Here is a 25,667-nt window from a genome sequence, read left to right on the forward strand (position 1 = left end):
TTGCTATATATTTTTACCAGACAAGATTGTTTTTCTGAATGAAAAATTAATGTGCCATTTCAAAATCAGATATGTCTTTTTAGAGTCCATAAATACCTTTAACCCTATAAGTTAGATCTCTTCATCATGCAATATATCTTCAGTAGATCTCCATTATCAACCGTATCACTATTTTCACTGTTCTGTTTGAAGAACTGGAAATAAAATTTTAAAAATCTTCCCTTTCTTTCAAATATACATTTTCTGTCTTTGTTAATAAACTTGTACAGCTATCTCATTCTAACTTATGCTATTAATTGACAAACTATATTTATAGACATTGATATCATACACCATGTTAATACTAAAAATAAACTTTTTTTTAATCTCCGATTTATGGAAAACATTTTATTATTTTACTTTATTTTTAAATGAGCAAAAAATATTTTGATTATAAATGATATTAGTGGTAATGAGTGAATATAATACTGGCTAAACAATAATCATGAATGAAGACCATGAAGTACAAATCTCATCATATTCTAACTTCAGATGAGAATAGAGAATATCTCCACACAATGAAGAATATGAGACATATAAAAGAATAATAAATCAACAAAAATATACTTTAATTACAGTGGATATCGTTTATAACATGAGTAAAATAAATACTCAAGCTACTTTGACTTAAATGTTTTCTCACCCACTGTTTGAAGTATATTATTAAAAAACCTTACTCAAAGAACAAAGGATTCTAACAAGTTGATTTGTGTTGTCCCTTAATATCATATAGTATAAATTATATTAAATTTCTGTGATACATAGGCAAACAAAGATTTTTAAAAAATATACATAATCAGAGGCTAGTTGCGGGTTTATTTGTTGAAACAAATAAAGACAATAATCGAATACAAAAATTAACATGGTTCAAGAAATTAACCATGCCTCCAATTAAGCACTTTAAGAAAAACCCAAACTTCAGTTTTAAAAAGAAATAATACTTTAATCCATTAACACATATTTTCATTATGAGATTGCTGTCTGTAGAGATCTATAAAAAAAAAATATTCAGTGTCCCATGACAAAACTTTCAGGACATGACCTATTGATGAAAATAATGAAAAAAGTTTATATAAACATAGGTCTGGAAAGGCTCTGTTTTTGAGTTATAGCTAGCAAAAGATTTCGCCTGTATTTTAGCTCTTCTAATAAAAAGAAAAAACTTCTGTTTATTATTCTAATAAAAAGAAGCCGTACTGTAATTTTTGGGACCCAAATTAAGATGTAATCTTATTTCTAACCTTGTTAAATTCCATTAAAAATTCTCTTTTCCTTTGTATTTTATCTTATATTTGTCCCATAAAATACTGCAAATGACATTTCTGTTCTACAGTAAGTATACATTGTCACATGAAGAAACAGAGAAACATTCAGGGCATGTTCTACTGGTAAAAATATTGAAAAAAGTTTATACACGTAGGTCTGGAAACTCTGTTTTCAAGTTACGGCTAGCAAAAGATTTTGCCCGGATTTCAGCTCTTCTAATAAAAAGAAGCCCTATTGTAATTTTTGGAACCTAAATTAAGTTGTAAAGTTGGTGGTTTCTTATGTAATTTGAACTGAGAAATAGCATAAAACAGATCCCAAAACTGTAACTCCAGTAGTTTTTAAAATACCTGATGCAAAATGCAAAATTCGGCATCAAAAACAAGTTTCTTTTAAGTTTGTAGTACAATAGCTTCTTTGTTAAATGACTAATAAATCTGGAAGATTTAGTAACAAAACTTGTGCAGAATTTAATTCTGAGAAAATTAATGTAAATAAAGCCACTAGATTACTTCATTTGGGGCCATATAAAAACTATCATATACCAACAAAAAGTTAACAGTAAAGAACAGTTAATCATTAAAAAAAGAAATGCAATTGAATTTATATGAATCGATCCTAAGACGATATGGAAAGCCACCGGAGATATTTTACAATGGTCAGAGTGTTGTTTACATTGTAAAGGAGGGAATTTCAAACAATTAGTGGGGTTTGTTATTCTGTTACCAGTTAAAATTTCATGTATTTTATTTTTTTTGTTTTGCTATATTAAGAATAATGTTTATTAGGTACAGAATACAACTTATTGTCTATTTTTCATCTGTTTTGCATCAATAAAAAAATGACTTTTAAAAGATTTTATTTACTTTTTATTGGCTGTATTTAAATTAATTTTCTCAGAATTAAATTCTCTACAAGTTTTGTTACTAAAACATCCACATTTATTAGTCATTTAACAAAGCTATTATACTACAAACCTAAAACAAAAATTGTTTTTCAACACCAAATGTTTTGTTTTACATTGGATATTTAAAAAAACTAAGCGATTTACAATTCTAGGACTTGTTTTATCCTATTTCCCAGCTTAAATTACATAAGAAACCACCAATGCTACTCCTTAATTTGGGTCCCAAAAATTACAGTGGGGCTCATTTTTATCAGAAGAGCTGAAATCCGAGCAAAATCTTTCGCTATCTGTAACTCGAAAACAAAGCATTTCCAGACCTATGTTTATACAAACTTTTTTCACTTGTAGAACATGTCCTGAAAGTTTCTCAGTTTCTTCATGGGATACTCTCTCTCTCTCTCTCTCTCTCTCTCTATATATATATATATATATATATATATATATATATATATAATAAAATTAGCTTTTATACTTTTATAAAACCAAGCCATTTCATTCTATTATTAGTTTACTGCAGTATGAACAATGGTGTAGTAGTCATGAAATATTATGACAAAAATAAAGATTTTCCAGATGTAAAATCTACATTATCATATGGGAAATTATACAATGAAGACAGGCAATGAAAGTTTACATACTGTAATAGTTCTGAATCACAAATAATAATTTAAATAGTTTAAGGATCACAAAAAGTAAGCAATGCTTAGTGTCAAATTCATTTTGATCAGTAATTGTATACCACTGACATTTATTGCTTAATGGCCATCAATACCAATTAAAACCTAAAAGTATGCTATTAGTAAAAATGTTATCATCATTTCACTGATAACAAATCTGAAACCTGGACACTTTATTCTGTATCTATATTGGGTGCATATAGAACAGCACAGTCATTCTCAAGAAAATCCCCATGCCAGACTTACAGAGGAAAGTGAGAAGCAAATTGATTTCCTGTTATCTCTGTCAATGAGCTAACTAAAATATAGAATATTAGCAGATCAGTTTATCAAACCCAATGAAATGTAACTGATATCAAACACTAAAAGTGACTACTACACTTTATTCCATCACAACTGATTTTAGAATGAATATCATTACTCTCAGATAAAAACAATTCTTGACGAGTATCTCTTGTACATCTTGGAGCTTTACACATATAAAAAAAGCAACAAATTAGCGTATCCCTTCCAGAATTAAAAAAACACACTGCCACCTTGGTATGAGTTATAATTTTATATTGTGATAAACAAGGAAACTAACTTAGGACCATACTTATCTTTTTCTATATGCCAGTCTATGCCACTCTAACATGCAATAAATTAAACATAATTAAATAAAATATTCTCAATATAATATTCTTAAATACAATAAATATAGTTGATGATGATAATAATATAATATATATTGTAACATGATAATAATTCATGATGACAGTAAGTTTAAAAAGAAAAAATAATCATTTATTATTTTAATACAACTAAATTTCAGTATTAAAAAAAAATGGCAAGAACAGTTTCATAGCATTTAACTACATCATAAAATAATGAATTTTTTAAAATAAATGTGTGTGACATTGATTGCTATGTTATTAACCACTAATAAAACCTCAAGAACATTATATGAAACTATACTTTCTAGGGGGACCGGTAACCGCCTAGAAAACGTTGCCTCGATCTCACCAATGAATCGCAGCGTAGACTGCCCACCCTGTCCCTAGTCCCATCTGGACCTCCCATTCGGGTCCCCCCTGAATCATGAGAGTATCCCGACCTCATCAACCGGACGACCAAAGTACTCCTCCACAGGAGAGCTACCCTTCCCATTCCTAACTTACTTGGGGTTCGGGTATGTACCCCACACATCCCCCCCTGCCCACAAGTAACTATACTTTTTTTTATCTTCCACCTCACCCCCTGAGGAGGATTTGCACACAAGCAACTAATACTCACCCCAGGGGGGAGGGTGTCTCTCCAACTCTAATGGGCATCCCCACCTACTACTGGCTGTAAGTCCAGCATGGCAGGTTGGCCCGCCGCTTCTGGATCTTTTGTGTGCCATCTTCCTTTAACCCTCAGCAGGGAGGAAAACCAGGCCCAGCTATGCTGTTCCTGGAACTCCATCTTCAGGCCGGAAATTGTAGATCTCTCTCTCCTGTCCAATCGTTATTGGGATGTTATCGAGTGATCATAACCTAGTATCGGCATCCATAGATCAGCCCAGTCACAGTACTCCTCCTCTTTTATTGTTAGGACATGGGTGATAAACCCCTCCACCTGTAGCCAGTTCCTCCACCATAAAAGAATATATGATCTGGAGAATCTTCCTCTCTGCAATACACACAACCATCAATCACATGTTTCTTGAACCAGTGGAGGTAGTTTCCAAACCGGCTGTGTCCAGACAAAAACTGTGTGAAATGGTTGGTCACTTCACCGTGTTTTTATATGAAACCATACCTTTTCTTTTCTTTTTCCCGTTTAGCCTCCAGTAATTACCTTTCAGATAATACTTCAGAGGATGAATGAGGATGATATGTATGAGTGTAAATAAAGTGTAGTCTTGTACAGTCTCAGTTCGACCATTCCTTAAATGTGTGGTTAATTGAAACCCAACCACCAAAGAACACTGGTATCCACGATCTAGTATTCAAATCCATGTAAAAATAACTGACTTTACTAGGACTTGAACACTGGAAATCTTGGACTTCCAAATCAGCTGATTTGGGAAGATGTGTTCAGCACTAGACCAACCCGGTAGGTTATGAAACTCTATACCTAGTACTGTTCCAACTTCACTGAGCTACAGAAACCATTTTATAGCTTAGTTAATAGCAGATCATTTGAACTTCATACCTTTAACTTCTTCTGTTGCAGAACAATCAACTTGTAACAAAATTGGTATTTTTTACCTAGAATCCCAAAAAATGATAAAAAATCTGCTATAAAAGTTACAAACAATTTTGCAAAATAATTTACAATTCCATGTTGTAGTTAAGTCTTTGTAAACATTTTATCTTTGTAGACACTCAAGCCACTGTTTCTAAAATCTTTTTAATGGTTTTGCCAAACTTAAAAAGTACATAAAAGTATAATGTACAGAAAGGAAGATAAAAATATACACCATCTAAATACACTATATAATTAAATCAATGGTACAATGGTAATAATTTTTTTTTTTTATTGATTCATAAATTCAGCACAGAAGCTTTGAAGCTTGTATGTAGAAATATGGAATTGAATTTTGTAGTCTATGAAAAATTGCCATGATTGACTGGACTTTTGAATATTTGGAACCCTGGATGAAGGGCTAAGACGCTACTAGTCGGCCACAGAAATTGTCTTTCCATAAGCCTCAAGCAGTAGATTAAATAAACTCATAATTTATACGTTACAAATATTTAGAAAGGGAAACGTTTTTTTTTAATTTCAAGTTACTTTGCACAAACCATCACTTGTTCCAACAAAAAAAACTATCAACAGTATCAGAATATAAATTATTTACAACACATCAATAAAAGTATATTCTATACCTACAAAATACAATTTTACATGAAATATTTTTATTTATTCAAACCTTCTACTATTTAAATGCAACAAATAAATCTTGAATACATCAGTCTATTCTTATTTATTTATTTAAAAGACAACACTGCTTACAATTTTACTATAGGTTGCTTTCCCATTTTATATATTGCAAATACTTAATGGCAGTAAACAATATAAAAAAATAAAAAAAAATTACATAAGTACAAGTTTATAATGTAAACTGACAAAAAATATACAAAAATAAAATGCAAATTACTACATCAACAACATTATTATTTGAAGAGAAAAATTACAAATTATCTTTAATTTAAAATTAGTAGAAAAAGTAAGCCTAAAAGTTATAGGTAACACCAACTGTACAAACTAAAAGGTATAGCAAACAAAAACTTTTAAAAAAACAAAAGGTAATACTAGTAATTCTAATTCGTTCAAGCTTTTAATTATAAAAAATGAATTATTTCTATAAATTTTTGTCAGTTTGAAAAAATTGTGAAATCCAATTTTGTTACTTTTTCAGAATCAGACTGCTAGTTTTTTCAATTTTATCTTCTAAATCAGTGGGGGTATTTGGAAATATTTGCAGAGAAATTATAAATATAATCTAATCAAACTTCTTATGCTCACTATCACTAGTAGCAAGCAAAGCGAGCACAGGCTAAATTTGGTTAGATTATATTTATAATTATAAGCACAATGCTTATATTGGACCTATCTCAGGAACAGTTGGAAGACCTATGTTTGAATAAAATCAACGAGTAGAAATAAAAAAATAAATAGGTTAGCCAGTGAAGCGAGCGAAGGTTCAGTTTTGTTAGATTAAATTTATTATTTTTCTGCAAATACCTCCAAATTCCCACTGATTTGGAAGAAAATATTGAAATAAAGTGGCGTTCAGATTCCGAAAAAGAACCCCAATTTCTTTACAGCACAATCTTTTTATGAAATATAGTATCTTATTTATAAATGTAAAACAAGATGTATATAAATACAAATTATTAATTTTCATTAAAACAGTGTGGTGCAATGTGATGAAACTCAATTAATGATGGTACTTTTAAAATTTAAAACAGCACCAACAGCATTGTCACTAACATACAAAACTGATTAAAAAAACCTTACAATTCCTAAAACTGTATTCACACAATTTAAAAACAGCTTTATTCTAAATACATTTCAAATTTTGCTTATCTTTTCAGATCTACTGAGTATCACCTTTGTTGAAAGAGCACCAACAAACCACATTTTCAACAAACTTAAAATTTGTTATGGAAAAAGGTTTTAAATTATTACAACGAAATGGAAATAATTAAAAACCATCAGACAGGAAAAACTGCCGATATCAAAATGAAAAACTACTTTAAAATTATTCAAAATTACCAACAAATCAATATTAAATTAAATGAAAACTTTCAGAGGATCTTTCAGGTCTAATTATACACATGCAGACATTAATCACAGCATGCAAATCTTAGAGAGCAAACTTAAAAATCAAGATCTCAAGATATTTGAATAATATGAAATTAACAAATATACTACTAAAAAAAAAAAAAAAAAACCAAATTAACAAAATGCAAACATTAAATATATACAATATTATCTATTTGTAGTTTACAGGGTTTATAAGTAACAGTGTTACAGGTTACTCTACTGAAGCATGAGCTGCATAATTAGTTCTGAAAAGTCTTGTAGTGCAACAATTTTTATTTGATTTCAATGCGAGTAATATCAAATTTAAAATTAAATTTATCATTTATTTTATTTATTATAATGTTTCACTATACTCTTCAACATTATACTACTTATTACATCTTAGAACATGAGAAATGAAATTTTTGTTTGTCAGGAATGAATACAACTACGCTCTAGCAAACATAAAATGCACCACAGTAAGTAGATGTAAACCAGTCACTACTCATCTTCAACATGTTAACCTGATGTTTTTTAAGTAAATCAACTATTTTGTTTTGTGTACCTTAGTAAATCTTCGTTTCAATATTAATTTTGAAGTACATTTTTTTAACTAGTGTCCTTTAGTGTTTAATCAGACTAAAGGTTCGGATCTTTAGTTTCTGCATATTCTATTCTTGTATAGGCGTCGTCAAAAATGTGGTACCATATTGGTGTAATACAATTGTATTACATACAATGAATACTGAGACCAAAGCATAAAATACTTGAATTAAAATTCATAAATACAAAACTTCCAAGTATCTCTCGCAAAAGTAATCAGATGAACAAGTTAAAATGTAGTTTTAGTTACCAAACAAGTTCATACGACTTACAATCCCCCTATTGATAAGGTTAATTGCCGCGCTAACAAAGATTACGTACGTTTAACTTCTTCAACTAACTAAAACATCTAGATATATTAAAGTAGTAGTGGTTCGGATTAGTATATCCAACGCTACAATGTTACTTTTTTAATGAAATCAATTAAAAGTTAGTAATGTTAGTTTAAAATCTAACTCACAATCCCCATAATTATAATACGGTTATGTAAAAACGGGGTAATAATGTATAGTAACTTCGGAGAAATACTTACAATGTCTGTAAAGTAAAATTAGAAGTCTTGATTTTCACAAGCTGCTTCATGAAATACTGTTCACATTATTACTAATACTTAAAGCGACGGTACATCCAACTACCGAAAACGAATTATAGCGTTCGAACAAACTATTACAATCTACGCGGCATAGTACGAAACAAAACGTGATCACTTGTCAGAACCTTGTTTTAGGACGCTGTCTAATGATTGCGAGTCTTTAATGAAGCGATGATGAAAATAAATTTTACATCGAGTTTTTAAAGGCGTTCTTATTCGTTTTACTTGAGGTTCGTATACATATTTGGTAATTTTTAAGTTACAGAGTGAAAAGACGTCTTAAGTAAAAAATGAATTGAATACTCAATGTATTTTTTTTTTTTTTAGTTTTATAATTTAATAAAAAATTACGCTTAAAAATCCATTTACAAAAGTTTTTATTCAAAATCTAAACCGACATGACCATTTCGATTGATAAAAAATAACAATAGCAGTAATTACTGAAAAATATATAGATTAAAAAAAAAATAAAGTAGTAAGAAATCATAAGCTCATTTGGTTTTGACACAAGTTTTTTCATAAAGTGTATGTGCTTTACGTAACAGGATAACATGAATACTAATAAGCCTACACTATTACGCTAAATTTGGTTTTATTACGATTGTTGTGAATAAATAGAGCATTTGGTTCAAACTTTTTTGTGAGAATTTAAAGTTCATCTGGTGTACTTACCAGATAGGTACTTTTCAACCAGCTACCATTAGCGATTTTGTAAAAGTACATTTTGTCATAAACATAATACACTGATATTCACTTTAGGAATATTATTCAGTTCTTAAGTTAAAACTTAAAACTTAAAAAACATTTAACATCAAACTCAAAAAGCATTTATCCATGATTCTGGTATTGTTGAACTCCTCTCGTTGTCTTCCAAAAGGCAGCATAGATTTAGCACAGTTTGGATGCATCATTCCAAAAATAGAATAAATGAAACAGTCACACTCTTACATTAAGGAAAAGAGCAATATATGCTGGCAGAGAGATAAAAAAATTGAGAGATTTTATCAGTTTTACGTTATGTTTGTACGTAAAACATACATACATCACACAAGATTAGACAATCAAAAATTTATTTTCCACAGCATCTTTTATCAGACTCCCTGATGTTATACAAAGAATTTAATAATAACCAATTCTCTACTATTGCATTAATAATTCGCTGGTGGTAATCACTTGATATTACAAAATAATTTTAATTTTTTTAAATTAAATTTCTCTAGATGAAATATATTTTAATCTAACCATTTAGCTTTATCTGAATACATTGATAATAGATGCATTTATTTATCAACTAAATAATTACAATTTCTCTTACATAATTGATTTCTTATGCTTATTCAGCATACCTGAAGTTGTCAATCCACCCAGCTCACCTAAATAAATTGTATTTTCAATAACTTCCTTTGCCTTAATACTTATTTTCACATTGATTTTAGCTACAGAAACTGGTGGCTGGGGAAGTCTTGTATTCAAGTTTTTAGGAATTACAACTATTCTTTGGTTGAATAAAAATATTATAAAGAGGTATATCTAGTTAGAACAGGTATTATTGTGTATGCTGTAAAAAGCAGATAACAGACAATTGTTAAATTTTTAAGGTGACAAAGAAATGAAAAGATCTAGTTACGAATATGTGTTATAATTTTTTTCATATACTTATACTTCCAAATACGTATACTAAAACTTGAAAAAGTTAACAAGTAATTGTTTAATGGATATTTTTTATTGCACTCAAGGCTTTATATACTGTATATTCATTAATACGCATAAAATAGATATTTTCCTTCAAATTATAATACTTTCAAAATCTTTCAGAAATTTGTTGAGTTTTTGATTGTTCATTAGAATGTTGTGTTCTGTGTGGAATATAATACACACATTTCTTTAAATGGTTCTCCCAGCTGAATTTTTATGCATCATGAGTTAAAAACATGTTTATTTGAAATAAAATTTTAAAGGTCACACAACAGAAGAAAATAATAAAATTATTTTATCACAAATAGTTAAACTGTCATCACTACTCTAGAGTAGTATTCTTCCATTGCCTGTTTTTAGTAATTTATCATAATTGATTCATTGAACATAAGTTTGGCTGATGAATTGGCATTTTGGCTCATTATGAAATATATTGGCCAACAGTCACTGTATGAAGCTAGTATCTAAACAGCAGTTTTTTTTTGTATGCATAGCTGGTTTTTCATACTGTCTAATAAACCAGTTTTCTACATATAAAACTTCTCTTACATAGCCAAAATTTCACATATTCAAATTTTGGAATTCTCACTCCAATATTTTCTACATACCAAATTACTTTTTTTGTGAATTTTACATGGAATAAATGAAGTGCTGCATCATCCTCCAACTCTATTAAGTAACTGATCTTTTAATATTTCTGAGATATTTGTGTATAAGTTTATTGTAAGCAACAGAATAATATCACTTACGTGGTGATATGATTTGATAATAATGGATTAATTTATGTTATAATCTCAGAAATGGTCAATCTTCGACTGTACAAGATCATTTACTACCAAACTGTGACTGAAATGGTAAGCATAAAGGAAAAATTCAGTAATGAGACACTGAATGTGTATTTTGTAAACAAACCAAAAAAAAAAAAAACATGAAATGGACTTTTCATTAAAAAATTTATTTTGAAATTATTAAAAATTTAAATGACCACTTTCATATAATACCAAACTTATTCCAAAGTACCTTTCAAAAATGCTATTAAATCCGTCCTTAAAATCTAAAATCTAAAATAACATAAAACTTAAAATTTAGATCCATCATTAAAAATAAACCCTTAAACACGCCCGATTCTAGAATCATCCAGCAGCAAGGGACACTGTCCAGGTTCTGCGATTTTTGGGGAGAAATTTGTGAAACTCCTGCCAACTTTGCATTCCATTACATACCTTTCAAAACTAATTATGTACTTCCTTCTTTGGTGGAATTCTTGTAGCACTATTATTTTAAACATTTTACGAAATCCCTTTATTATGCAGCTAATTAACGTATTTAATTTATGTTATGTTTGCTCATTTAAATCTGAGTTTTTTCAAATTTAATACTGGTTAATTTCACTGTTCAAGTTTGTTAAATCTTAGTTTTTAAGTACAATATCTAATATTTGCATGATATCTAATATTTGCATTTTCATGATTTATGTCTTTATATATTTATTGTTTCAATGAAATGATTTACAAAAATTGCTTCTGATGTAATATGATGTATGCTTGGTTGTGTTCTTTGTACCTGTGGGAGTGAATGGATATCCTTTTATTATATTACAGGTAAAATTTACCATAAACTAAAACAATTTTTTTAAATTAAGTCAGTTAATTTCATAATTCATTTACTAAATTTGAATTTAGTTTGTTCAATCAAATTTTTTCGTACAGTTCCACTTTTTTTAAAAATTATATTAAATGAGATCAAATTGTTCAAGGGTTTTATTTGTTGAATTTTTTTAAATTCTAATTATAATTTGGCAGTTGATATGTAGTCTGATTAAAACTCAGTGGCCAAAATAACAGGTAATGAAGGTGTTTGAATAAAAAAAAATTATATTTCTAAAAAACTGATTTAAACGTGAGTCATGCAACAATGCAGAAAAAGTCACAACAACTAGTGAGCAATGATGCTAATCATACATTGTAAAATAATTATGCTTTTACAAAATAAGCAGAGAGAATTTCACATTATAGCAACATTTAACACTCACTGAAGGAAAAAATTCCATCAAGAACTACTACTGGAATTGCAGAATAAACTCCAATCCTGCAAGTCACTAATGGTTGCTCATGGATAGTAGAGAATAATTTGTTCTTCATTACAATTCTCAATTTTCTGTTAAAAAATATTGTTGTTATTTGTTTCACTTTTATTATTTCCAAGAAGTGAATGCTAAAATAATACATATTTTAATAAATGAAAGAGGTTAATGTGTTTAATATTGATCTCGTGTAAACTTTTATGGATACCTTTAGATAGTTTTGTCAATTAAATTCTGATCATCTCTCTTTTTCTGTTAAGCCTCTGGAATCACCGTAAGGTATTACTTCAGAGGATGAATGAGGATGATATGTATACATCATTTTCATACATATCATCCTCTGAAGTAATAACTTACGGTGGTTCCAGAGGCTAAACAGAAATAAAAAAAATCCTGATCATCTCAGTAAACCTGTTAAATTCTTTATGTGCTGTTTCATTTATTTTTTTTAAAAACTGAGCAATTTTATGCAAAAAGGACATGACTGTCACTGATGCCCTTTCTGTGTAAAACAGCTTATATTAATATTCCATTTATTGTGAATAAAATGGTGTTTTTTAATTATTCCACCTAGAAAATGAACCAGTTTATGAATATTTTTTTTTTCTTTTTCCTGTTTAGCCTCCGGTAACTACCGTTCAGATAATACTTCAGAGGATGAATGAGGATGATATGTATTGAGTGTAAATGAAGTGTATGTAGTCTTGTACATTCTCAGTTCGACCATTTTTGAGATGTGTGGTTAATTGAAACCCAACCACCAAAGAACACTGATATCCACGATCTAGTATTCAAGTCCGCGTAAAAATAACTGGCTTTACTAGGACTTGAACGCTGGAACTCTCGACTTTCAAATCAGCTGATTTGGGAAGACGCGTTCACCACTAGACCAACCCGGTGGGTTAGTTTATGAATATTTAAAAATACCATGCCGAACGCCCTTTTTGCATCAAATGATGTCAGTGATTTTGTAAAATATTTTATAATAAAACAAATATTTTATATTATAAAATTATATGAAATTAGTTTTTTTGTTGGTAGTGGTACTATTTTTCACTGTTTTAGTCACATAGTGAACTAACCTATAAATTGTTAAGTTGATAGACAAAGTGTAAGTTGTGGGCATGAGTAATATTAATGAAAATGAAGAGGCTATAAGAATGGGTGATGTTAAGAAAAGGACTGCTAATGAAAAGGAGTGGACTGGAAATAAAAAAAGGAGTGGACTGGAAATAAAAAAAGGAGTGGACTAGAAATAAAAAGAATAATAGTCTGGGAAAATAATAATCTGGGAAATCATTCGTTAACTCACAATGGGTCACCATTGATAAGAAAACATTCAGTTATATGAGGGCAGTCCAGAAAGTAACTTACGTTTGTGCCTAGCATAGAGATGAGTGGGGATTGAGCTGCCATCTTGGCTTCAAAATGTTTCTACACTCAGTGTACATCAAGCTGTCATAACGTGTGGACTGTGATTTTTCTACTTTGTTCGTTGTGAATTTTTGAAATGTGCGCTTTAATAGAAAATCCCGCGAGTTGTGAGGTACATTCAGTGATTAGGTTTTTACTGGCAAAAATCTAAACCAACCGAAATTCATCTGTAACTTTGTGAGGTGTACAGAGATTGAATAATGACTGAAGCTGGAGTGAGGCAGTGTTGCATTCAGTTTAAAAATGGCCGCACCAATTTTCATGATGAGGTTGTTGGTCTAGTCTTGTAACTGATGAACTGACAATGAAACTCAATGATAAAATTCATGAAAATCGTTGCATTACAATTACGAAACTCTTGCATCATTTCCCCCAAATTTCACAGTATACTACGTGAAATTGCATCGGGGAAGCTTGGTTATCAAAATTTTGTGCAAGATGAGTGCCAAAAATCTAAGCCAGCAGATTTCTACAGAGAACAAATTAAAAAGCTTGTGCATTGTTATAAGTACCTCAATTTAAATGGTGACTATGTAAAAAATAGTTCAAGATTGTCCTTTTCAAATGTATATAATAAAATTTATTTTTTTTGTTTGGTTGGTTTATTATTTCAAAACATAAGTTACTTTCTGGACAGCCCTCATATTAATAACTGTTGCCCAAAGAAATATTATAAAATTATTAGCCATCAGGAGAAAGGTGAACTGTTTTACATTTATGCTTCAGCAGACAATTCTAAACAAAATATTTATTTAAATAATTGATTTGTTAGGAAAGAAAACACTAAAAGTGAATGCCAAGAATATAGCTAATTTGTGGGAATACCCTCTTTCCTTAAGTGAAGGAAGGCTTGAAATCTGTAGGAAAATTATTTTGCTTCTCTTCCAAATTTCAGAAAAATAATTCATGTTATCCAACAGAAAAGTAAAGAAGGTTTTGTTGCTTTCAATGATCGTCAAGGCAAACATGAAAACAGACACAACAATATGGGAGTTGTTAGAAGATCTAACTCTAACTATACCTTATACAGAGTCTCACTACAGTCCAGGAAAGTCTAACAAAATATATTTTGAGAATCCTTCTGTTAATTTTAAGATACTATTTGACTCTTTTAAAGAATATTATAAAGAAAAAACCAGAAAACATATTCTAATGAAATATGCTTCATACTGTAAATATTTCAATAATGCTTGCTTTTAGTAAACCTCAAACAGACATGTGTGGTTTTTGCTTTTCATGTAACCAACAACTGAAGGTTAATCCAAATGACAATACCGTGAAGATCAAAATTACATTTCATTTAAAAAGAGTTGAGACCTATAAGAAAAGTAAGAAAAAAATTATAGAAAAATGTAAAGAAGCTAATTCAAATGCGCTAGTCCTTGAATTTGATTATGGACAGAATTTACCTGTCTCAAAATTACATGTAAATGCACAGTTTTATAAAAGGTTACTATATATAAAAATTTATAATATTAACTGTTACAATGATGGTAGCTCCGTAATGTACATATTTTCTGAAACGGATCAAGAAAACATCCTGTGACCATAGCTTCCTGTTTACTAGATTTTGTAAATAAGAAAACAGTGGGACACAGCTACACAGAGATTCACCTTTGTCTGATAACTCAGGAGGTCAGGACAAAAATATTACAATTTATTGTTTCTGTTTATTTTTAGCCAAAAAATTAAATATTAGTTTACCACTTTAAACAAGTTTACCGCTTTTTCCTGTATGAGGACATCATTATAGTCAAAACAATAGAAATTTTGGTACTTATTCAAAAAAGTTATAAACTATAGAAAATATGTACACTGGAGATGAATACTTAAAAATAATAACTGGCGATTTCTTTCCTGTTATTCACTGTAGCAGTATTCTAAAAATGGGGTGATCATTTGAAGGCATTTACCCTAGCTAAACCAAAATCTAAAAGAAAGGTTTTTACTATGTAGTTGCATGTAAAACTGTATTACAAATCATGTGGAACGCTACTGGCTTCCTCAAGCTACACTGGACACTATATTCCATTCCAGTTCGTGAAACCATAAGTTACTTTTAATGATAACTTTGAAGAAAGCTAACACCACTGAAAAGAAATCTAGTGAAACCAAAAAAGAGAAAGGTATACGAAGCCTTTTTCATTTTTTAAAACCACAATATTTGGAGTGATTCAACATTTTAAACAACAAATCTGAAAAAAAGGTCTGATTTAACTGAAGACAGCAATCTAGTCATGGCTAGGAGGAGGTGGGGAGAAATGGTCTAGCAGACATAGTAGATGCAGCCACAAAAAAATGAGAAATTGCTGGCAAAAGTAGAAAATTTGAAGAGTTCAGATGAGATCCTTCTTGAAGAGAATATTGATGAGGAAATTAACTCTGTTGATTTGAAGAGAGAAGAGTATGGAGAAGTTGACAGATTATTATTGTAATGATTCTTTCTTATTATTTTTTTAAGTTGAATGCTCATATTTTATCTTTGAGTACTTTGTATGATATTTAAAAATTTTGAGAAATAAATTTCTTTGATATGTTGATAAACAATCATTTTTTTTAAAGCAAAAAACCATTTTATACAAAAAGGGTATGTGCAAGGTATTTTATGTTATAGTATTACAACCTTCATTTTATAAAATCAGATTTAAAATTGTCTTTATCAGACAAAGGAAAAACAACATTTAGTAATATAACAATTAGATGTTTACCTGAAATTGTATTTTTATAAATACATATTTTGTAAAATTTTTACAATTAATTTCTCAAAATGAATATTTTTTTCCCTTTTTTCATAAAACTCCTCAATTGATTTCCATTTAAGGAATAGGATGTATAAATAAATATATATATATATTTTAATTTACTTGATATATATCTATATGTATATACTGTGCAAGTACATATTTCTACAAAATGAAGCAATTTCAAATTTCAGTAATTCTTTTCTTTTTTTTGTAGAAATAGTTCCTCTAGTGGTCCTGCTGTGATTTTTCCAGACAATTTAATAAGTTGAAGATTTATAATAAAAAACTACCCTTTCTACTTATGCTTTAAAGCTATTTTTTTCATATTTAACCTTATATTTATATCTCATAACTCATATCTCATAACCTTATATCTCATATTTAATCTTCTTTACTTATTATTAGATTATTTTAAGTAACAATGTAAAACCTAATGTAATTTTGATATTCAAAGTATTTTCATGTAAAAAACAAAACAAAATTTAAATAAAAACTGTGTTAAAGCTAACAGATAATACATTCTCAATCACTGTTTAAATTTCAACTTTTTAAGTTGGTGCATAGTTAAGAGTTAGTAAATTTTTAGTAATATTTAAATTTGAGGCTGACTCAAATAGCTAAAAATTAAAAAACTGATAAAATATTTTTAGTTTTTATTGCATTTTTACTCTCCCGGCTATAGCAATATATGCTGCTACAGCTGTAACAGGAAAGTATATAGAACATATGATATGTATGAGTGTAAATGAAGTGTAGTCTTGTACAGTCTCAGTTCGATTATTCCTAAGATGTGTAGTTAATTGAAATCCAACCACCAAAGAACACTGGTATCCATGATCTAGTATTCAAATCTGTGTAAAAATAACTGGCTTTACAAGGACTTGAATGCTGAAACTCTCGACTACCAAATCAGCTGATTTGGGAAGACGCATTCCACCACTAGACCAAACCGGTGGGTTTGGCATATTTGACCTAATTAAACAATCAATAACTTCAAAAAGGCCAACTTTTAATATTGTTAGCCCAACAGGTAATTTAATAAACATAAGGTTTTAATTCAGTACACAATGAAAATATGTATTATACATTTTATTATAAACCATTGATTGATTAACATTCAAATGTATTTCTTGTCACTTAATTTTTATTTTATGAAAAGTGTATTAATATTCCATAAGTAAAGTTAATCGTGTTAAATTTATCACAGTATATTTTAAAAGAAAAAAAATGTTTAAATTATAAAATATTACAGAAATAGCTTTGTAGGTTCTATTTGTATAAACATTGAAGTTGTAATTTCATCAATGCTCTCTCTCTCTCTGTGTGTGTGTGTGTGTTTGCGTGTAACTTTTCTGAAGCCTATGAGCTACAGAAAAGTTCATATTAAGAAAAAAAACAAAATTATGGTTATTGACTGCTTTGATAAATAAAATTAACAGTACACTGTAATTTACAATAAAAACTTAACAAAGCACAAAAAAACATGAAGCTTAGATAACTAAATTTTGCCCATTTCAAAGTCTTTTTTCAGTTTGGATGGCTACTTTTAAAAAAGTTCAGAAACATATGCATGTAGAAAAAAGTATCTGATGCTTGATTCAAAATCTATGATACACATATTACCAGTAAAATACTATATCTGTAGATATAGAATTTTAAACAATTTGAACACTTTATACCAAAATATAAATTTGATATCTTTGCTTATAATTTTATAATTATTAAAGCTTTATAATTATAAGTTGCTTTATAATTAATAGAATTTTTTTGTAATTGGACATTTATAAGAATACATGTGGATATTTTAACACACTCACTCCTACATTTGTTTTCATAAGTTTTATGTTGCTTCTGAATAAAAAAATTGCAGCCCGATCCCATAACCAATTTAATTTATTTTTCTCTCTTCTGAGATTTTACAAAAATAAAAAAAACAATAGTTCATGAGAAAATGATCGATAATTTTCTACAAATTTTTTTAAGAAGATACTCTACAACAACCATCCAAAAACTTTTTTCACAATTTGTGATAAATGTAAAGTGATTAGTGGCAGAACTTGTTTTAACTGATAGATATTTACTAAGAAGTTAGTTAATTATTTCTTGTCATGACATAAGATATAGGAACTACTTTATTTATAATGAATTGCCTTTGTAAGCCACTTTCATCAGTTAATACTCATAAACATTAATTTTCATAGTTAACAGTTTCAAAGTGCAAAGAATTACTCTCTTACCATGAGAGAAAATTAATTTGAAAAAATAAAACCATTTACTGACATATTCTTTTCTTTAGTATCCTCTTTGTCACTCTCTCTCTCTCTCTCTCGCTCTCTTTCTCTCTCTCTTTTTTTCTCAAAATATATACATACATATATATATATATATATATGTAAGGTTAATATATATATATGTAAAGATTAATAATTGACTAACCCATGTAATTAAATAAAAAAGATCACCAAGGAATAGAACACTTTTTAAATAAGTAACTCAAAAAGCAGGTTTTTGGGGAAAAAATCAAGGAAGAAAGAATAAAGTGGACACAAGAAGAGAAGGAACAACATTCTAAAAGGATAAAAGACTTATGGGCACAAAGAAAATTAAAGACAAGATAACATAGCCAAAGTTGATTTATTGTACCCTCTAAAAGAGTTGGAAAAGAAAAAAAAGTGGGGAAAATGTATAGATTCAAGCAAAATATAGAGAGGAAAAGTCATACTTTAGAATTAAACAGAGTTCACAGAAACATGTTGTTCCAACTATAAATAAAAATACAGGTTAATATGTATTTATATATGTCAATTAAGAAAAGATTATTAGTCTTTAAAGAGTATAGTAATCAGCAACAGAGATTATGATGGATCAATAGAAAATGTATTAAATATATTTTATAAAAAATCTTAATTATTTAATTATAACAAAGTATACTTTGTAATCAGAGTAGAATACTCTGATTAGAGTATATAATATTCTGATTAAAGAGTATTTTCTATTTTTATTAGATAAAATACATCAGAATATTAAGAAACTATATTTCACATGAGAACTTTTTATAATCCGGGTTTTAATTAACAGCAGATCTGTTTTAAAAATAAATGATAACAAATTACATATGATTAAAACAGGCAGATGTTCAGAAATAAAATCAATTAATTTTATCATGTCAAGCAGATAGAGGTTACATAAATAGTTGTTTCAGAGGTAAAAATTCTTATGAACACATTCTGTGGTCGAAAATTAATTCCTAATAACAACGGCATCGGTTAGCAGGACATTTTGGAGGATAAATAATGCACTGATCCTGGCACCAAACATCAGCTCCATCCCTTCCTTCCAGTTCTCCAACTGATTCGCATTGGTCCCTAAAAAAATAATTAAAATATGAATATTTATATATAAATTGATCAATAATAGTCTTATTACTCTACAAAAAATAATTCATCACACTAAATGAAATATGTAATATTTTACATAATATTTTTACCAATAAAAATATGAAGAACCTTATAGCATTTAATCATACAATTCCAAATGGCACACTAATTAAGTATTAAAAGTACTCATATCATTAATTTTTCTAAACACTAGTATTTAATATATATTGTACTTCAGATTTTCAGCTTCTTTGTTTAGCATGATTTTTAGATAATATTATACAAATTTATTTGCGGATACAGCAAATTATAAGAAATTTTCTTTTTATAATAGTTTTATAACAACTCAGTAAAAGTTGTCAGATGTAGTAAATAACAAAAAATGTCATATTGATAAACTACCATTTCAGGATTACGTCCATAATAAATCAATATTATTCATTTTTATCATTATCATTATATTTTTAAAATTATAGACATGTTTTTTATACTACTGCTTTCCATCTACTGTCCATAAAAAAATTAAATTCAATTAAATTTTTATTCTCAGCTGAATAAAAAGAACGACTTAATATTTGTTGAGTAAATACAGAGAATTCTAACTGAATGCCACAGATGTGGCATTGTTAATTTATCAGAATTATTCTTCCACTTAATATTAATTGTGTATTATACTTATAATTTCTAGTGAATCAAATAATATGAATATAATTATGCTGCATGCTAGAGCTCAAGCTTTTTGATTTTCTAGCAGGGCTTATTCTATTTTACATTCAATAATTTTATAGCATTAAGATAACAAAATTGTTTTTATTTCAACAATTGCAAATCTATGTATTTTATGACAATAAATAAATGAATGAATGAAATTACTAATTAAAATTACTTACGGGCAGAAGCAAACCTCAGGAGGACAATTAGGAGGATACCTCAAGCAATTTGTTTGGCACCAATCATCAATTCCTGGTAACACTCTGTACCTTGGAGTTGCTATACATATTGTTGCTCTGTAAAATATGTAATAATAAAGACACATATATTTAAAGTAACTAATTAATTATTTATAAACACACTTTAATAATTTTATTTATAAGTTACTTTTAAAATTAACTATACCATTAAATTTATCAGTGACCAAGGATACTGGGGGATAATGAATAAAATTTTATTTTTATAAATTAAAAATAAATAGCTTATTTATTATTTAAAAGCATAACCTTATTGGGATCTGTAAGTATGTGATTAATTACCACATCCAGAGTTCATTACTTTTTATTTATAAAAAAAAATAAATAATATGTAGACAACTAAACTAAATAGAAATTACTGCATACAGTTTATTTAGCTTTGATAATTTAAAGGATCCACTTTCATTAAACATTATGCTCTTAATTTTCAAATTCATCCTTACTTCACTTCAGTTTATTTACAAGATTGCTACTTTCTGTTATGTTCCAGGAATTTCCCACTTCCTGGAACATCATAAGTTCCAGGAGTGGAATCATAAGATTTTAAGAGAACATAAATCAATTTATGTACAAATAATACCAATGTTGTATAATTTATATAAAATTATAAGGTATAATTTAAACATATAATTTATAATTTATCTTACGTATAATTTAAACGTTGTGTAATACTAATGGTGTCAGATGTTAAGAAAATTGAACATAATTCTATTGCTTCTTTTTTTTGTAATTATTAGTGCTGTAATGAATATAATGACTTTTATTTAGCACTCATTAAGTCGTCAAAGAGTATATATAAGAATCAAAAAGTAATCAGTATAATAAAGGAAAGAAAATTAGAGTGCTTAGGACATTTTTTCAGAGGGAAAAAATAATCTTTACTTCATTTAATAATTTAAGAGAAGTTGAATAGTAAAAGAAATGTCTGGAGGAGAATTATTTCATGGCTTGTGAGTAGAGAAGATAGTTTCATTATTAACCAAAAATTATTTACAGCACCAATTAATAAAGATGTGATTACCAAGATGAAAGTTTACCTTCTATAGAAGATGGCATGAAGGAAAAAACTGTCAGACTTTTAAATACAATTAACTTAAGTACTGTACACATGACTATAGTTTGGTACTTATGCAAGACTTAAATGTAATGTGTATTTGTACAATTTTTTTTTAAATGATTTACTTTCTAAGATCAGAAAGTAAATTTCTGTATGGTTCCAGAAGATCTTTTCAAATATATTGTTCTATGTGTTGGTTTGTTAAGAATTGTTGTTCAGATGGCTAAGGAAAGAGTCAGAAAAAATATTTTTCATAAAAGAAGGAAAGAGGGATTAACAAGGGTAGGTGTCAGCTTACAACAGTTTTTGATGCCTTTTTGCAGAATGATAGGAGAGGGGGTTCTTACTTTAAATCCAAACTGCCAGCTTCTAACTTGGCTCCATTCAAATTTTTATAGTAAACTCCATTCAAATATCAGTGATTGGTTCAACTACCGCTTTTGTTTATCGGCAATCAAATCAGTAGCAGCACCTGATTGACATGCATTGCAATCTCTTAATTGAGAGGTCTCGGGTTCAATTCTATCATTTTTCTTTTATTTTTATACATACTATATTCTAAAGTAGATGATTTTTTATTTATTTTAAAGTAGCTTTCTAGGAACCATGCCAATATTATTTATTTTTTTTGTTATTTTCTTTTCTATATTTTCTTCACTTTCTCAGAGTGCACCCATTTTTCTCCTTCTGTCCATTTTATTATAAGAGCTTTTATTATGTACTATTTACAATAATATTATTATTATTTATAAGAATCTACAAAAAGCATAAGAATTTCATGTTTGATAATAATTATTTTATTTGAATATAGCTACTATACGTATTATTTTAATTTTTGCAAATCCTATAAAACAAAATCTGTTTGTTGTTTATTTTTTAATCCTTCATTCCTCATGTGACTCCTATTCCCACATATAAAGGCTTTGAGGTTAATGATTGTTATATTCAGATAAAATAATAATCAGCAAACATGAAATTCATGTAATTTTTTCAAATTCCTATAAATATTATGTAATAAGAAATTATATGCGTTAATGTAAATTCAAAAAAAATAACAATTTAAAAAAAATTACACAGAGTCAAAAGGATCTCTTAATAATGAGATTGGAACACTCATCACTTGGCTCTTGTACTGCAGTAAATGTAAATCTACAAATAAACTACTTGAACGACTCAAGAGTTTACTCCAAAATGGAGCCAAGTAGGAAACTGCCATTTTGGATTTAAAGTAAGAACCCTTCCTCTTCCTATCACTCTGCAAAAGGACATAAATAAACTTAATTGTATGGTGACCTCTGCCCTGTAAATATTTTTAAAAGATTGATTCACTGAATATTATAGTGAATGATTTAAATTTTGTGATTTTTTAACATTTTTACTGAACTTTATTCTTAAATATTAGTTTAGGAGTCAATCAATTTTTAACTAGTATTCAGTTTATTTAACTAGTATGTATCAAAAATTAGTATCTTAATTAGTATTTTAGTGTAACAGTATTCACAAACCTGCTTCATAAATTGTTGATCTTTTTATGGTAACTTTTTATAAATGTTGACTGCATTTCATTACTCTAATAAAAAATTCCACTGAAGTTTCTTTTTATAATATTTTTAACTGAAGGTATTCATGAAATAAACTTTTAAATGATGTGAGTACACACTAGTTTTAAAATCCTTAACTCATTTCTGATATCAATACCCAAATTATTAAAATAAATCTTATTTACATATTTTTTAATGATAATTCAAAACTCTGTACTTCTATCATAATTTAATGTAGTCGTTGGCATAAAACATAGCATATATTTCCCCTGCTGATTTAAAGGAGTGTATATAATGCATTGTTTAACAGTGGAAAGTGGTACATTAATTTGATGCTTTATGCTATCCTTACATTAAGGTGGGTCGAATATTTATAATATTTTTGTTTTGAAATGCTATACTGCAGAAAACTTGCTTCTAGGGCACCTAAGTAAAACGCAGATGAAATTTAAAAAAATATCACATCTATCGGTAGCACATTGTGCTTAAATATTTGAAATTTATTGAAAAATACAAGGTTATCTTGGATTTTAAAAACCTACAAAAATACAAGATAAAAAATTGCTATATTGAAAAGGCTTTAAAAGTAATGCAAAAAACCCGTTGGATTAAGATAACTATAAAAATTACTTTATTCTAGATAGAGCAAAGCATTACAAATCTGTAATTTAACGTATTTTTTACGAACCATACATGACACGCAACGGTGTCTATTGTAGCTCGTCACCACTTCTAGAGTTCCAGTTGTTGCTCAGCACCTGTATGCACCCACACTCCATCCCACCATTGTACAATAGTAATCGGCTAGCACATTAATGTTCCATTTCTCTTTATAGCGACTTTCCATTACCGAAATGTCTTTGTGGAAACATTCACCGTGTTCGTGAATGTCATCTCATGAATGGACAACCTCATCTCTGAGGTTGTCCAGGAAAAAACCAGATGTGAGTGGAGAAAATGTATTTTCAAAGACATATTAAATTCCATAGCTCAGTATGAAATAAGAAGCTGATTAACGATATCGTGGTAATTGTCGAATTTTTTTTGCTGAGAAAAGTTTTGCAAACTTCTTTAAATGGAGCTCAAGCTGCACTTGCTACATTATTTAAGATTGAGTTAAATACATCATCTTTGACCAGTTCTCTTATTTGAGGACCAACAAATATTCCTTCTTTAATTTTTCCTTCACTTACATTCAGAAATTTCTACTGGATGTACAAAAATTTGGGACTATCCTTCTTCATTGCTTTTACAAAAGTTTTCATTAGCCCTAGCTTGATATGGAGAGGGGGTAAAAATATTTTTTTGGGTTCAACTAAGGGCTCATGAATAATATTTTTCCCATTTGGAGTTACGTTGTCTCGTTTCTTCCACTCTTTGGTAACGTATTGTTTATCCCTAGCTTGGCTGTCCCATTCGCAAATAAAATACATATACTTAGTGTAGCCTAATTGCATGTCTAACAAAATAGCTATAAATTTTAAATCCCCACATATGATCCAGCTATGTTTTTTGTAATTTATTTTTTCAAGAACATCTTTCATCACATCATATGTCTCTTTTATATTAATATCATACGCGACTGGTATCAAAGGACATTTGTTACCGTTGTGCAGTAGAACCACTTTTAAACTATATTTGGACGAATCTATGAAAAGGCGCGAGTCCTCAGGTTTATGAACTTATCCTAAGTGCAACATAAGCTCATCAATATTTGTGCAATAAACCGAATTATTTTCATCAATAAAGTACTGAGAAAGTTGTTTTTGTCGGCTTTGAAAGCCCAAAATTTTTGTATATTTTTTAAGTAAATTCCAACCTTGCAGTCTTGATCCTTACAGTTCAGCTTGACTTTTTGATAAATTTAAATCCCTAACAAAGTCATTTAATTAATTTTGTGATATAAGATTTAGCTTATTGGAAGATAATTCAAAATCAAAATCATCATCCTCTTCAGTACTGCCTCTTCATCGCTGCTTTTGAAACATACATTCACAGGTGGCTCAGGAACTGGAATAATTTCAATGTGAGATACAGGCCTGATTGTAGATTTCAATGAAGGATATTTTTCAGTATGTTTAGATTTTTTAGAAATTCCAGACACAACTGTTAAACAAAAGTAACAATTGGTTACATGATCCTTTGGTTTACGCCAAACCATAGGTACACCATATCGCAAAGCCTTCCGTGTACCTTTCACCCATCCTCTTAGATATACAGAACAATTAGTGCATACTATATGAGGAGCCCACGTCTTATCCTGATCACCAATTTTACACTGAAAGTACAAGTGATATGCTTTTTTAATTAGAGGTGTAACGTTTTTTCTATCTGATTTTACGGTAAACTCACCACATACATAACAAAAGGCATTCACATCATTTACACAATTTCGAGCCAATATGATAC

General features: G+C 28.7%; 1 protein-coding gene across 1 annotated transcript in view; it reads right to left on the minus strand.

Annotated features, from left to right (window-relative positions):
* Positions 1-19,374: 19,374 nt before the first annotated feature.
* LOC142322953 (uncharacterized) overlaps positions 19,375-25,667 on the minus strand; it is a 159,289-nt gene continuing 152,996 nt past the window's right edge. Inside the window, exons 8-9 of the mRNA XM_075362048.1 lie at positions 20,583-20,699; positions 19,375-19,680 (exon numbers count right to left, since the gene is read on the minus strand). Of these exons, the coding sequence (XP_075218163.1) occupies positions 19,563-19,680; positions 20,583-20,699 (235 nt within the window). The 3' untranslated portion in view covers positions 19,375-19,562. The remainder of the gene's footprint in view (positions 19,681-20,582; positions 20,700-25,667) is intronic.

The sequence above is a fragment of the Lycorma delicatula genome, chromosome 4 (genome assembly GCF_047948215.1).
Source record: "Lycorma delicatula isolate Av1 chromosome 4, ASM4794821v1, whole genome shotgun sequence".
In the NCBI taxonomy this organism is placed as follows: domain Eukaryota; kingdom Metazoa; phylum Arthropoda; class Insecta; order Hemiptera; family Fulgoridae; genus Lycorma; species Lycorma delicatula.